Here is a 16,063-nt window from a genome sequence, read left to right as displayed (position 1 = left end):
TATCTAATTGCATGGTATTATATAACTGTGCTAGTTTTTGTTTCAGTGAAAGACTTGCTTTGTATACGAAATCATGCTGTCTGCTCCACAATGAGCATTTCACCATTTCAGTCTATTTTGTAGCCCCTTCTCCACTCAATATTCAATCCTTAATCCTAATTTACTCATTTATTGTCATAAGGATTTTGTAATCCTAATTGACTCCTTTGTTATCATAAGGACTTTGTAAATCATAGATATGAAAAACATTCATAAACAATGATACTCAAGATCTTTCCAAGACTGAATATGGTGTTCTCATTTTATTTCTCAGCTCGGCCATTCCCAGCTGTGAATACAGAAGAGTAATAGTTAAGGGCATGATAATGAGGTGAACCTTCTACTTATTCACCTGAGTGACAGAATTTGTGTTAAGGTGTGTATTCACCTGGATTTGTGTCTACACCTGAGCACCACTACCAAGAAGTCATTGGAACTACACAAGACCTTAGCTGGCTTTGCCCATCAGGAATTAAACCTGCTATTCCATGGGAGCACTGATCTGTCTGATCAAGTCTTTAAGAAGCAGTTTTGTATTTATTAAACAATGTTTTGAAATTAATTAATTTATAGCATTTTTTAAGTCTTTACTGGTAATATTTGTAGCACTGTAAGCCCAAGGATCTTTTCAAAATCTGATAAGAAAACCCTTGTCAAGAAATACAGTCTTTCTGAAAAATGGAACATTAATTCCAAATATATAATCTGTCAAATTTTCCATTTAATGTAAATGAATAGTATGTCTAGTTTAAAAGCTATCAAACAGTGTTTTTGTTTATAGAATTATGCACAATTATCAGCAATAATCAGCAGGAGTTTATCTATACAATGGATGTAGCAAGGAAATCTATATATATATCAATATTTTAGAAAGATTAATGGAAATCTTTCAAAGAATGTAATATTTAATAGGGTAATTAAAAAAAAGTTTAAAAGTTTCAAACTGATGAGTTTTTTTTTACCTTTTGTTTATTTTTTCTTTCTTTTCTTTTTGTTAACTTTCTTTTTTCTTGCTGTGCTCTCAGCTAAAGCTCTTTGTATAATAGGAGATCAGGGAAGACCAAATTAGAAAGTGTTTAGAAACATGTGCACCCTTATACATGATATGCTAAAGTGCTTTTGCTCCCTAAAAGGCAGCAATGAAAAGACACCTATGAAAAAAGATGGTTCCTGGATTCCCCAAGTAATTTCTTAGCTCCATACCCCCAAATAAATGCTGCAGAACATAGTATGTTACTGAAGGAGAAAATAACTGCATGGCATTTTAGACCTCATGAAAAAGGTGATGACACAATTAACAGCTGCAAACTTAGTTTCTTCCAAGTTTAGGAAATGCACTTGATGTTTATGTACATCCATTTATGACTCAGAAAGCTGATTGAGTTACTTGCAGTAGCTTGCATTTGCAAAACGGCCTCTTTTCCACCAAGATTAGAAATATTCCTTTGCTATCGTTCCTTCATGACATCAAATTTACTTTTCAGTGAGCTTCTAAAGGTTTTCTAGTCCCTCACAAAGGACATACTTTTAAACACTTTAGTTGGAACTTGAGTCTTTTGATGTCTCTTGATTCACTTCCTAATTTCCAGTGTAATACATGCCCACTATTTTTCTCTGCAGCCCAACACCCAATAAATGATCATGTGATGTGGAAGACATTCTCCTTAATTATCTTCGAGAAGATTAAGTCTCTTAAGTCTGCAATAACTTGACTTCTGGGCCTTCCTTATGGAAGACTGCAAAGAGGACTTTGCAGAAAACTGACTGAAAGAACTCCAAAACTGAACTCTCTCTTAATATGTTATCTTCATTACAAGATTATATAGTATAAACAAGAATTTGATAACTAATAAAGCAAGTGAGCTAAATTAAATTGTCTTAAGATTTGATTCAATTGGGGAATAGACTTTGAACTGAAATTAAAATAGATTAATTCAAATTTATTGCTATCAGGAAATCCAGAAATGCTGAACTTGCCTAGAGATTTTAAATAACTTTTGCAATTTGAGTACCCTTAAAAATAGTCATGTCCCAAACTAACACATTTCACAAATTTAAATAAACAAGCTGTTGTTCGAAATAGCTGCATCCATGCATTGGTATATAAGGAAGACCATTAAAATGGAAAACCATGAGGCAAGCAAAACTGTGTAAAGGCTATAGATTACCTATGCAATCCAAAATCCAGCCTACTGTTCCATCTCCACCACATGCTAGTACTCTGAACTCAGCAACATCTCGGAAAAAATTTAACCTAGAATGAGTAAATGAAGATACCCGATTATGGTCAACATAATTGTGCATTATGTAAACATGTTACAGCTTAAGACATTTTATTTATTATTAAATAGCAAATGATCACTTAAAATAAAAATTACTCCTGTATATGTATTCATTTTTCAGACAAATACAATCTAACATTATCAGTATTATCTGAAAAATTTCAAACAAAATTAATAACTCAAGGGTTATTATGGTACACTAACACTAGAAAAAGTTTGGACCCGGTGGTTAGTCCAATCTTTGACTTCAAATCTCATTTCAAACTACTGTCAGAAAACATTCTCTGCTCACTTAGTTGTAAATGGATAGGGAGTCTCTCCAGACAGAAAAGTCTAAGCTGTCTAAATGTATGAGCCATAACATTTGTTTGTGAAGTTGTTTCTATAAAGCTATACGAAAACTTCGTATTTCTGGTAGAACACTGCTACATATTAAGCTGAATGTTCTGTGGTTGAAAAAAAAAACTTTGCATCATGGTTTGATACAAAATGAGAGAGTATTAGATTGAAGGCCCTCATTCCATCATTGTAAAAACCATATTTTAAAAATAAAATATCTTTGGCAATATTTGCCTGGCTATTTTTGCTTCCATATCCATCAAGTGAATATTGTCACCTCCTCCTCCACTTCATAACAATGTTGCGTAATGCTGGAAAGTGAGGATATATTAAAACAATGCTAAGGTGCAAAATTTTAATTTAAAAGCAGCAGTTCAGGATGGCTATTGACACATGCTGAAAACAGTCCTTACACCTCAACTGTCACTAGATAAAAATGTTCCAGTAATTTTGTTGTATTACTATGTATGTATGTATATGTTCATTCACATATATTATACTCAATAGTGTTACAGGTATCTTAAATGGATATTCTATATTCTAGTGACCAGATCTGATACCCACTTTGCAATCTCCTAATAAATACACAACTGATATATTTTACTCAAATTGTTGAACACAATAGCTTGCAAGTGCTTGAACACATACAATAGCTTGCAAGGGCTTAACTCCAACTGCTTCCCATATGAAATTGTAATGCTGCAGGGAGAATGCAGTTTCTGTCCACAGAAAGAAATTCTTTTGAATCTCTCTATAAAATCAAGAGCATATGAAAAATTACAGAGTAAAAAAGCAAGAATGGTAGAAGGAAATGAAAACCACAATGACCAAAGAAGTTATGTAACATGTAGAAGATGATAGGACTTCCTGTTCTATTAGTTTTTGACCACAATTTCACTTTTAGCCAAGTTTCATAGAATTAAGACAACCACATGTCCCACCCCCCATAATTTTCTTTGCTCAGAAGAACTCTTAAGCAACTTCAAGTGCCTGAAGGATGCCTTACCTGTCCTATATTTTTGCATTCAACTTCACACATCTGCAGGAGAAGTGCTGTTAGGATCTCCAAAAAGTCGTGTGCCAAATCTGACTGCCTACATGAAGGGAACACATCTACCAGGTGCATGTGCTGAAAGATCCTCTGCTGGAAGTCACCTCCCAGCACTGAGGTGCAAGGGCAGGCACTGAGATGTGCCCTGGCTCACAGGTGTGCACATCTATCCCTTCCCAAAGGCTGGCACAGCGACAAACACCTCCTGCCACCAGTATTCCCACTCCAAGACAAGGAGTGGGTTGGCAGAGAGTTACCAGGTGCCATTACACTGCTTCCTATACTGAGAGCATTTAGTCTTTAATTAAAGTCAAATTATAGCCCAGAGGTGATTTCAGGTGATGACTTCAAAGTATTTAAGCATTTCTACCTCATATGGAGCAGCAGCAGCAGATATGGAAAAGAAAGTCAGGATAGAATTAATACCAAAAGCGTAGGGTTGATTTTAGCATTACTCCAGACTGGCAGAATATAGACCTAAACCTCCGTCTCTTTTTATAAACAAGCTTCTTCACCATATGCACATCATTCTTTTTGTTTTGACTGTATGGTTAATCTTCATCAAAAAAGTGTAATTTTAAAGAAAGTGGGGGACTGAAAAATCTGGTGAAACAATATTATCAAAAAACATTTTCAATCAGCTGCATTTGTATTTCCCTTGGAGCTTTGTATATTCATAGACAGTGAATTTTCCAAGCAAAGTACAGCATTAAATTCACATAACTTTTTCTTTTCATAAATTTAAAAATTATACATACATTATATAAAAATCTAACGCATGAAATACATAAAAATAATGCATGTTACAGTGTATATTTGCATATATAAATGCAGCGTATATAAATATACTATAGCAGATATAAATATTTATAAAATCAAATTAATTTATAAAATTAAATATAGTTATATAATTATATATGTAAATAAATCTTTGAATTAGAAATTGAATTAGAATGTGCAGCCTACATTAGGAGTTGGGAAGGGAACACAGTTTTCAGTTTTATAAGGTTTCATTCAGACTCAGTAAGTGTTACAATTGTAAAGAAAAAATTTGGCACATTTCTTTATAGACCTTTAGGGAAAAAGTCAGTATTGCTTACCAAGAAAACTGTACTCAATTAGTGTTTTAATAGCACCTGTTACTTTATATCTGCTATTTTTCACACGGTTTGAAAATAATTTTTTAAGAAAAGCGCTGGAGAAGAGTTTAGTAAAAGTGGTTTAAAGTGAAACTACAGAAAATGGAAGCCATTGTAAAGATTTTGTGCAATGTCAACCTAAGTTAGAAGACCAGAATAGAAAATTTCATTCTACTTTCTTGGAAATATTTAAAACACTGAAAGTGATCAACACCAGACTAATTTTATTTTATTTTGCCAGAAACAAAGATTCAAAGGCAGCTATTTCTGCCAATATATCAGTGTTTTCCACCTGAAAGAGGGCAATTGTTTCAGCTACCTATATTACTCTAATTAAGTTTTTCATAATCATCTCATCAATGCAGGAATGCAGGGGATCTATTTATGAATAAAATACAAATGCTAGAGCATGCAACTATTTGATTTTGAATCACGCAGTTAATTGATTTATGCATGGGTAGAAAACACATACACATTCTTATAGAACTGTTTAGAGAAGTACCTTATTTATTTTATTAATTTAAATTATTCACAGTAATGAAAACATAAATTGCAATATTTTCTATTTAGTTACCTGCACATCACTTATTTTGCTCTTATACCCAAAAACAGTGCACTATGCAGAATTTCAGGTAATAAGCCACACAAGGTGGCATAACAGCAATGTATGAAATCATTCAGCATGCTTCACTCACAGTGGAAGAAAAACTTCAGACTGCCCACAACCCAAAAGTATAATCCACTTGTGGATCTCTGAATAAGTTTCAGGTGCCAACATCACAGATGTCATAAAAGGAAAAATATTGTTAAAACATCTGCTTAAAATACATCTCTAAATTTGGGATTTAAGTCTCATATATGAAGACTTGATGAATTCTAAGTAATACTGATCTGTGGTGTAGAAAAATATTTTTTTATCATTAGCGTACAACCAATCCACCATTGCTGGCTTTGCCACTCTTTGGCAAAAATGTAATTCTTCCAAGAAAATATGGATCAGATTCAGTATTTTCTTCAAACAAAAATAACTATGTAGTTATTATCTTCTAAAAATATTCTTGGTGCATATACCTTCCTAGAATACTCTGGGTAGTCCAGATGTCCAACAGCAAAGAAATGCTCTAGCAATCAATTCAAATAATTCGGGAAAATAGTGCAATTTTCCAAACAGGCCTATTGTTCTGTGAAGGTAAAAAAGCCCAGGTGCTGTAGATTCCCTACTAAATTGCAATGTATGTTGTAGGCATACAGCTTGGCTGTCTTGGGCACCTTTAAAGTGGGCAGAATTTAAGATTCAGTAAGGCCTGTTGAGGCAAACTTGTAGCTAGAATTAAAAAAAAAAAAAAAAAAAAAATATATATATAGACACTCTCCAAATTAAATGCTTATGGAAGTTACAAAGAAATACAATTCTGTGGATATAATTTCTATAATGGAGTATAAAAATACCATACATTAGACATTTTAAATAATAGAACTATAGAGAACAGAGGCCTTTTCAGAGGGACAAAGGCTTTGTGAAACGCTGACCTCTCTACAGAGTCCTGTGGCTCTGTGGCTCAACTGCTATTCATCCTGCTATTATTTACCTCTCTGTGAGGTGAACAATAACTGAATTTCAGATTCTTCAAGATCATTAAATCCACAATAACAGTTGTTGTCAGAAGTAGAAGACTCCTAGAGAGATATAACAACAAAACAGGGAAACTCTTTTCATGGCAAAAAACACAGGTGCTAGGCACAAATTACACAATGCATCAGCCCAGCAATTTTCACGTCACTGTGTTAACTGTGCCAGTCTGTAACTGTGGAGTACCTCTTATGCCTGTGTTCAGCTGCAGAGCTTACAAGGTTTTTCCAGCTCACTCATATCCCTCTACTGCCAATTAAAGAATGTCTAAACCATTAATTACTATGCCCATGTTTAAAGTATACTGTTGCCTTCATTGCTAGAAAGGAATCAGTGCAAGAGTTGCTGCCATGAGGTTTATTTGCATCATGTACATATTTTTGTACAGACTATGTACATCACATATCTTGAATAAACTGCTCCAAAAACCCTAGCTCAGGCAGGCAAAGAATCTGCAAAAAATGCCACTGCTGCTGTTCCTGCACTTCTCTGTGTTCCATCCCATCTATTATGAAAGTAGGCAACACATCCACTCTAGTAACTGTACATGGAGGCTGTGACGCTAAAATTCATAGTCAACTTGTTCTAAATATTTTTCTGTTGTCCTGCCATATGCCAGCATAGTTATAGAAAATTTCAGAATAAAAGGTATGAGGAAAGGTGGAGGGTTTTTGTGCTTTTGGGAGGTTGTGTTTTGGTTAGGTTTTTTTGTTGTTATTTTAGAGTCCTTTACAACACATTTCTCTGCAAGAACATGGTTATCTCACTTAAGATGTAGACATAGCAACTGAGCTGCTGACCATTAAAAAACCCCAAACCAGCAATTTCAGACCCCCTAAAATTTATGATTTTCTCAGTCTCCTAGTTCTCTTTTCTTTCTCTCTGCCAACTGAAAACGGGATACTTCAATTTTTGACAAAAATGAACTGGAAATATCAATTCATGTCAGCCACAGATCTTTGGAACTCAAGTTAAAAAACTTGTGAATGTAATCTTCTTGCTTGATGACAGCAGTCCATGAGAAAAATACCATCAAAAATTAAGAACATTAACTTATGGGTTAAAACAGACAGGCTAGCTCTAACAAAAAAATGCAAGTTCTTAGACAATACTATAAACATTCTCTTGGTTGAGTAAACATGGCTGAAAATACTACTTGAAGGGAAAATATAATCTTAATATAGGCTCAACTAAAATGCACTACAGTGATCATAAATGCTTTAAAATAAATATACATTATATTTATTCCTTTCTACTAAATAACTTACTGGGATGAAGAAATACACTTCTGCTTTTCTCTGTGCTGTACAGTACCCAAATCTGTTCCATTTTGATCTAAATTTCACATGTAAAATGAGAACATTAAATAAACATAAAATTTGGACTGACAATCCAGTATAACTGGCATTATAGACATGAGTGAATGAGTGGACAGATGGATGAACGAGCAGGTTTTATTAGGCAACTCAGCCCTCACAGAAAACAAGTACTGCTAAGTGAAATACCAGAGTTTATTCAACTTCTGGCTTAAGGGCCAAATTATATGCAGCCTACAAAGTATTGCCAGGGGCAAGAAGTGATGGCAGGAGACAAACTGGAAATTTAGGACTATTAATTTCTGTGAAATGAATAAAAAATATACCAAAACAAGCAGTGACTGTTTGAAAATTAATTAGAATTTTCTTCAAAGTGACTCTGAACTAAAACTACTTCGATTTCTAATAGCAAGTGAAATTGAAAACACTTTCTAAAAAATGCTTTCCTGGTTCAAAAGACTAATGTTTAAATTGCTTCAGTGCAGGGTTTCAGCTTGAACTTAACACTGCCCTCTTGTGCCTCTGCCTTAAAATGCATTTTCCTCCACATAGCCAGATTCACGAAAACTAAGACAGAAATGCAGTCAGATTATTGTTTTTAAATTTCGAAGAAATAAGGTGACTATGAACAAAAATGTATATATTTTTTTAAATCATCCTCTCAATTTCTAGTATGGCATTTCTATTATACAGTATGTAAAACAATGTTTACTAGTTTTGTCTCAGTTAATTCTTCTAGTCTACTTATTCTTTGAACTAAGAGTACTTCCGTTTTCAGTATGTGTCAAGAATAGCATAAAATCAACAAACTTCATTCCAGCAATAAAAACAGCACTAGCATTCAGATACAAGCAATTACAGGCATGAAAGAAATAATGCCAGTCATTATTTCCATTTCTTGGGCTGGTTTTGCACTATTCATCAGGTTAACATTAGCCACACTGCAGTTCATGATATCTTAACTTCTAAAACGATTGAGCCCAATTTGCTTTTCACTTTCATCCATGTTATACACATCTACAGGTCTAAACAAATAAAAAATGCAAAGATTAAAAAGGAAAGTATTCAAATACCAGTGTAAACTTCATGCCAGTAACATACACCTCCTAATATCCTTCTGCCACTCTTTTCACTGATGCAAAATTTTGTAAAATGTATCAGTGACATACGTAAATAGCACCCAGTACATACTAAATAACATACAGAGCAGGTATTTAGTGCTGCTCTAATTTTCTTCTACCAGAGCACCCACTACTTAAAAAGGAGACAATATCAGGTTGCAAAGGTTGGCGTTTGATATGCTGTAATTCTCCTGTCTCTCCATGGATGCAAATTAAGAAGAATCAAGGAGGAAGCACATTAAGGGACTGCAATGCCAGCTGGTTCAGAGAACACTCCTGTCCACATTTAAAGTCACTGCCAGCATAATCTAGCCTGGCCAGTCTTTTTCCAAACACTACATTTCCAATATTATACAACTGATAAGAAGTGTGCAGTCATCAATACATTACAGACACCCATGATGTGCACATATATGTTTTTGTAAAAGAAATCAATGTCTTGCTGGTCAGTCTTTGAGGCTGCTGACATCTGCAACACAAGTAACCCCCAAGAACTTGGGTTGCTGAAATGACAGGTAAAGCTGCAAACAGAATTCAGTTTATTCCACAGTTCTTACAGAATAATGCATAGTTTTCAGCAAAACATATGAGACACAGCCTTATTTGTACAGGTAAACAAACAATACCTATACATTTCTGCAGCCATTTAGAGAACTGCAGTGTTGATACATTCCAAACATGCTATATGTACTTCAGTCTGTTCATTTGATTATATGGTATTTTATTAAATGAGTTCCTGGTAATAATATTAACTGTAGACTTACCCTGGCATTGGTCCATTTCCAGAAAGACTATAAACTTGACGAGGATTTAAAAGGTACTGAAATTTTCTATAAATTCTGAAGAGGTAAGAGAGACAAACAGAAAATATTTACTTACATGTTTGGAATTTTTAAAAACATTTCAAATGAAAGAATTAAAAAAGTTAGAACATACTATAATTATTTGAACTGCAGGATCTCATTTACACAAAAAGTCAAATACTTCAACACAGCAATTATAATTCATACATAGAGTGTATTGTGGGGTATAAAGTTGAGACAGAAGTACTACAAGCTATTTACAATTCAAATGCTGTGTATAGACAGAAACAAAATACGATAAAGAGCTACAATTACACAAGAAAAGGTGAGTCAAAAAAGCATTTTCGAAAGCATATTGATTTGCATTAAAGTAACTCCATGGCAAAGGACAGATTTCTTCCTGAAATTTATTGCAAACACAGAATTACAAGTATAATTAATTGCAGAATCTAATTGGCTTTGCCACCCACCAAAAATGTCTGCATAGGCTGAAAAACATTCTGAAAGAAAACCTGTGGCTGACTATATTTCCTCAGAATTACATTTGAATGGGAAGAAAATGAAAAATATTTAATGCATTGCTTTACTAAATTACACTTTTTAAAAATTACCTGAATAATTGGAAGCAGTTTATTGATATAGCATGACAAGCACTGCCCTATCCCACATACCACATGAGACAACATTTGATGTCCTACCCTCAGAAATCATTTCTTCAAAAGTGAAAATTTAGAAATTTGAGTTTATTTGTCCTGAAAGTATGACAGAGATTTTATTTCTTTATTATAAATATTAGAAATTTAATTTCTGGAATTGACTGGAATGCAGTTGTGATTTTCTTCTCACACAGAAACAAGATAGCAGACAAAAGAGCTGGAGCTCAGAATAAATAAATATACACCTGGGACCTACAGCAATAGTTTAAATTATAAACCCATGTTTCTTGGTTTTAATTTTAATGTTTCTGTCCTTAATCTAATTAATATTTAAATGCTTTTAAGAATTTTTTTATTTTTCCCCTGAAATATTGTTTCTTTTCTTTATAATCTCCTAAATAAAACAGAAGCATAATAAGAGCTGAATTCTAGGTTAAAATGTCCACATTTTCAAATACAACACAATAAAACTGTCTAGACACAATCTATGTGCACATTCAGGGATTGCTTTTGTATTTTTTTCTTATTAGAAATGCATAATTTATCAGGGTAAATAGAGAGCAAGTGTGTAAAAATAATGAATACAAATTCATAATTATCTGTAAAATTGCCAAATTGGAATATTTTCTTAACTTCGCAATTATTTACTGATATCAGCTTCATAAAGCATTTTATTTACACTCACACAATATATTCCTGATGCCATTCCTGACAGATAAAGTCAGTATGAAACAACTAGTTTCATTTCACAAGTATGCACACATCATTGTTGATGCCTGTGATGATGATTAAATCAGACTTTTGACAATGGATTTACAACACAATATACATATTCCCATTTTACAAATGTAAAAGGAGTTTTCTAGTTAGTATGTGTAATTTGTTTCTCAGATGTGTAGAATTTAATCTGGTCAAGGGTGATGCTAATTTAATAACAAGTTCATGAATATTTTTTTTTAATTTTTTTTTTTTTTACAAAGTCCCAAAGTTCTAAGAGTTATTTTCCTCAAGTTTGGTGCTACAAAACATACTAGCCATTACCTGCACTCACGGTGCTGTTGTCAAGTAACAGTGAAATGCTACAAAAGCCTTCTTAATGGAGGTTAGGTTTTTCTACTCAGAAGTCCAACTGCAATAATGATTAGATTATACTGAATTGTACTTGACTCAGTGCATACCTCTCATGGCTACCAGCTGAACATCAGTACCTGCTAATCACTCCATAATGACTCACTGCAAATGACACATCAAGCTTTAAATTATTAAACATATTTATGTATACTAGTCTGTGTGAAATTCATAAATTCATGTCTCATTTCTATTCATACATTCTCAAAAAAAAAAAAAAAAAAAAAAAAGAAAGTTAGAAACTGTCTGTAAATGTTTCCTTCACACTAAGCTGTACTCAGACCTAACAGGGTGACATGGGGAAGCCAAGGAATGGACAGTAACTCAACATTCTAGTTTTACATCTACAGTATCAAACAGTGACACTGCCATGGCTCTGAATGCCTTGCTTCCACACGTGAGGAAGGAACTGGATGTGGTTTCCTTGTCACTGGAGATTTGTGCTGACAAGGCCATGAGGTGGTGTGTGGGAAATGCCCCAGAAGATATCTTTGTGATAAAATGCAATTTCATCAATGAAACCAGTTTATGAAATCACCACTTGTCAACAAACATCTGTGCTTCTGTAGCTATTTTTGGGGTTATTCTATGATCTGGAAAACTAAAAAGGTTCAATTTAAAACACAAATCCACAGAGGAGTTTCTTCATTGTCATTTTTCTTTTTATTTAAATCATGCCCATGATCTCATATAAACTTCAAAATACTCTGCTACCATAACTGAGGAGGCAGAAAATTATCTCAGGAGTAGCCAAAGGAGATGGCATCATCTTTAAACACCTTGACTGCTGAAGAAAATACTTTTAAGTGCACCTTGGGCTGAGTTGGATAAAGCTGTCTTCTGAAGAAAGAAAATAAATGGCCAGAAAACTAGCTGGCAATTCAAACCTGGCAATAAAGTTGATTTCACTGTTGCAAACGCTGGCCATGGCAATGCCTTCTGCCACAACTGAGGGACACATCTTCAGTCCTCTAGGGGCTATTAAAGATGTGGTTAATATGGGCTTAATTTAACCCTGATGTCAGACAAGGAACAAGCCAATGAGTCCTCACTAAAATAATAAATGCTAATTATCTTCTCTCCCAGATACTCAATATTTGAAAAAGATCACTTGAAACTGTTTTTATATTTTGTCTTAATGCTAAATGAAAGCTCAGAAAGACAGATTAGTCAGAGGGGAGGTGGGAAGAGCTACTATGAACCCAAGTTATTTGAAAACAGCAAAGGTTAAAAATATCATCAACCTGTATTGCACAGACACTGATCGTGGAGTCAGCAGGAAAAGTCAGTGTACGGAAGCTGATCTCCAGTGCATCCAACAGCACATTTGTCAAGGAAACAATTGTGTAAACTCACCCTCTGGTCAGGCAAATAAACTGGAAAATGGGGAAGTGGAAATCAAAGTAATGAGTATGGCAAAACAACAGCATGATTTAGAAGGACTCTTATGGGAGAAACATTACCCTTAACAACAGCCTTTATGCTTGCTATACATTCTTTCTATTGAAAGAAACTATTTTGTGAATGGTGTGCTACATACATGCATTCTACACACAGATTATTAAAAACTGTTGCCTTGATTAGCCAGATCAAAAACGCTTTTCATGCACAACTACTGAAAATATCTTACAGTGTGACACAGCCTGAGGAATCCACTTGCCTGGATTTGACGAACTCCTATTCAGTCTCATGCTTAGTTAAAATCCATTTCTAATATGGGAAAGCCTTAAATTCATCAGTTTTAATTCTATTTTTCTACTTTTTCTTAATAAACATTGACTTATATTTATATTCTATTATAAGCATATGTATTGTCTATTAAACAAAACCACTCAAGTCCAAATAACTGTAAATACACTTGAGTTTCATGTGATGGGCAATTATAAACCTCCTAATTTAGAAGAAAATATAATGGGGCTATTGTCACAGTTCTTTATTTTTCAATTATATCTTAAAGTCATTGCACTTGTCCTTAAAACAGAAACCTATTCTGGAAGAATATTTAGGAAGAAAATATTTATCAGTACACATTCTGAAAAACTGAGTTTCTAACAATGAAAGTTTCAAAATGTATTGATAAGATACAGTTACAGAGAACATATTTTTGTGTTCTTTTTCTACATAGCCATTTGCTTCCCACCATCCCTTTTTTGAAAATTTAAGAACTAAAACTAAAGAACCAAGGTTTTTTTTACCTTTAAGTGATCCTCAGTTCTTTCCTTTTCCATTTGAGATATTTGAAAAAAAAATTACAAAATACAAGAGGAAACAACCATATATTACTGGGATGTGCATTTATTCAACTGGTTTTCAGTTGGATGCATAAACTCTCTCCAAGAAAAAAGGCAGTGAAATGGGCTGGGTTACCATAAAGTAAGGCATAAAATCTTGTATGGGGAACTGTGGGAACACTGGAGTTTTGACAATCTGCAATAACATTTTTGTGTTCAATGAAAGTCAATCAGAAATCTTATTTTCATTCATCATGATGTCTCAACTACAGAGAATCCTAAGTAAAGACTGAGGAATAGTTTTCAGTAGAAGATTTTCTTTATCTGAATGAATCAAGATAATGAAATTCTGATCTACAAAAATTAGACAGTTGTGGGGTTTTTTTGCTTTCTTTCTTTTTCCTTCACTACAGGGAAAATCTTACTTTTGTTATAGTGTATCCTCTAGTCTCACCCTCTCAGCATCTGACCAGATTACAAAATTGCTACAATCAAAACGCCTGACTTGAATCCCATTTACTTAAAAGTTGGACTCCATGATGCTTGTGGGTCCCTTCTAACTGCGGAAAATTTGCAAAGCAATTTATGTCTTGAAATGTCCTGTGATTTTTACTTTCCACAACATCTAACTGCCACAAAATTGGAGGATAGGGAATATATGGGAATCTCTTTCTGGCTACTGACTGTAAAGGAGACAGATAAAACCCTGGAAAATTAAAAAAAGTTCAGTAATATTTCTCCTGAAAATGTTTTCATCACCCAAATTGAATATTCAAACTACAATGCACTCTTAACATCCTTACTATATATTTTTGCTACTGGCATTGATATGAAACATTAACACTTCAAAAATGGAGTGCAAACCCCTTGTCAACAAACAGTCCATATGTGGACTTTTTTTAACCTTTTTGAATCTGGCTTTAGATCTAACTGTGAGATATTATCTCCTAATGGTGAATGACCTGAGATATGTTTACATGACTATGTAGTTGACCTTTTGATGTGCTTCTCTTAAAACAGAAATATTAAATGCGACCTTGACACATTAGTATGCAATTTAACATTTTGTGTGTGTGTGGTATCAAAGCCAATTTAAGAGGTTCTTACAATTCACTATACTAAGCTGCTAGTGCCTGCCCTCATGCTATACTTAATTGTGTAGTGACACTTGTGGATAATGGTGCTAGTGAATGAAGTGCATATAGGGCATGCATTTTTAAAATTCAAATAATTCCTGTGATCTGTTTGGCCTCAGTAACAGTTTCATTGACATAAACTGAGAAGTGTTTGACTGTAATACATGAAGGGGAATAGGATCTTCAGATGGGGATCAGATTTTAAACTTGCTTTTACTCTGGAGAATATCTAACATTAAATGACATCCCTAATGCATTAAGCCCATTCAGATAGTAACACTTGAGACCAATTATGAGCTGGGAACTGAAAGCTGTGAAACAGCATTTCATTAAATTGTTTCTAGGCTATAACTAACTGTGTAAGTGCAGCTCTCTAACCTGCCTCTCACCTACGTAATTGCAGACTGGATTTCTCATCTACTCACTTCATATTGGTACTATAAAAAGTCAAACTGAGTGCTAGTGCAGATTACCTTCCACAAGCCCCCAGACTGCAGAGCAGACCAGGGCTGCCTTACACTGCTACTGTGGCTGAAACAGGAAAACTCAGGATGGCTCCCACTGTTGGGTTACTGTTGCGAAGACATGCTCTTAAAAATGTTTAGAATTAATCTTTAAGATAATTAATTGCCTTTGACACATCTATCTGATATCTAGGTATACCAGTCCAGGAGTTACATAACCAGCTCTCAAGTGATAACCAGTTCTCTCAGAGGCCTTCAAATACACTTTTGGTTAATGCTCCAGAACTCTAAGAATTACTCTAACAACTATGCAGGATTTTGTCCTCTTTGACAGTTTACTTTTAGAGTTGTAATCTAAGGGAGGCAGAGTGGAGGAAGCAGGGAAAGCTGAGCCATTGTAGTTTACTTGCTTGGTTCCAGGCTTTAGAATAGCACAGCATCCCTCCTTTTTTGCTTCTCATTGCCCATATCACCAGTATCCACAGATGTCTTCTTCAGACAGATCCTGGCCACAAGATCATCATCTTTTTCAAGACTTGAAATTACAGCAATGGTGATAGGACACGAAGTATCATGGCAACATGAAGCTACAGACATGGTGAACTAGGCTATAAAAATTTATGGATTTATGGGATGATCAGAAATGGCTGTATTGTTAGCATTTGGAATCCTGAAGCATGCTCTGAAAAGTCTGTTTGGTGGGCAATTAATTTGGCATTACTGCCTGA

The 16,063-nt window shown here is 34.3% G+C and overlaps 1 protein-coding gene across 3 annotated transcripts in view; it reads right to left on the bottom strand.

The window, feature by feature from the left end:
• Positions 1 to 16,063, bottom strand: part of DGKB (diacylglycerol kinase beta) — a 326,673-nt gene that overhangs the window by 189,110 nt on the left and 121,500 nt on the right. For all 3 annotated transcript variants that reach the window (XM_079302918.1, XM_079302917.1, XM_079302919.1), the window contains 2 exons: positions 9,682 to 9,756; positions 2,208 to 2,293 (listed from right to left, as the gene is read on the bottom strand). In XM_079302918.1, coding sequence (XP_079159044.1) covers positions 2,208 to 2,293; positions 9,682 to 9,756 — 161 coding nt within the window. The remainder of the gene's footprint in view (positions 1 to 2,207; positions 2,294 to 9,681; positions 9,757 to 16,063) is intronic.

The sequence above is a fragment of the Erithacus rubecula genome (assembly GCF_903797595.1).
Source record: "Erithacus rubecula genome assembly, chromosome: 3".
In the NCBI taxonomy this organism is placed as follows: domain Eukaryota; kingdom Metazoa; phylum Chordata; class Aves; order Passeriformes; family Muscicapidae; genus Erithacus; species Erithacus rubecula.
Note: the sequence above shows the minus strand (reverse complement) of the source record. Positions and strands in the feature narration are given on the sequence as shown.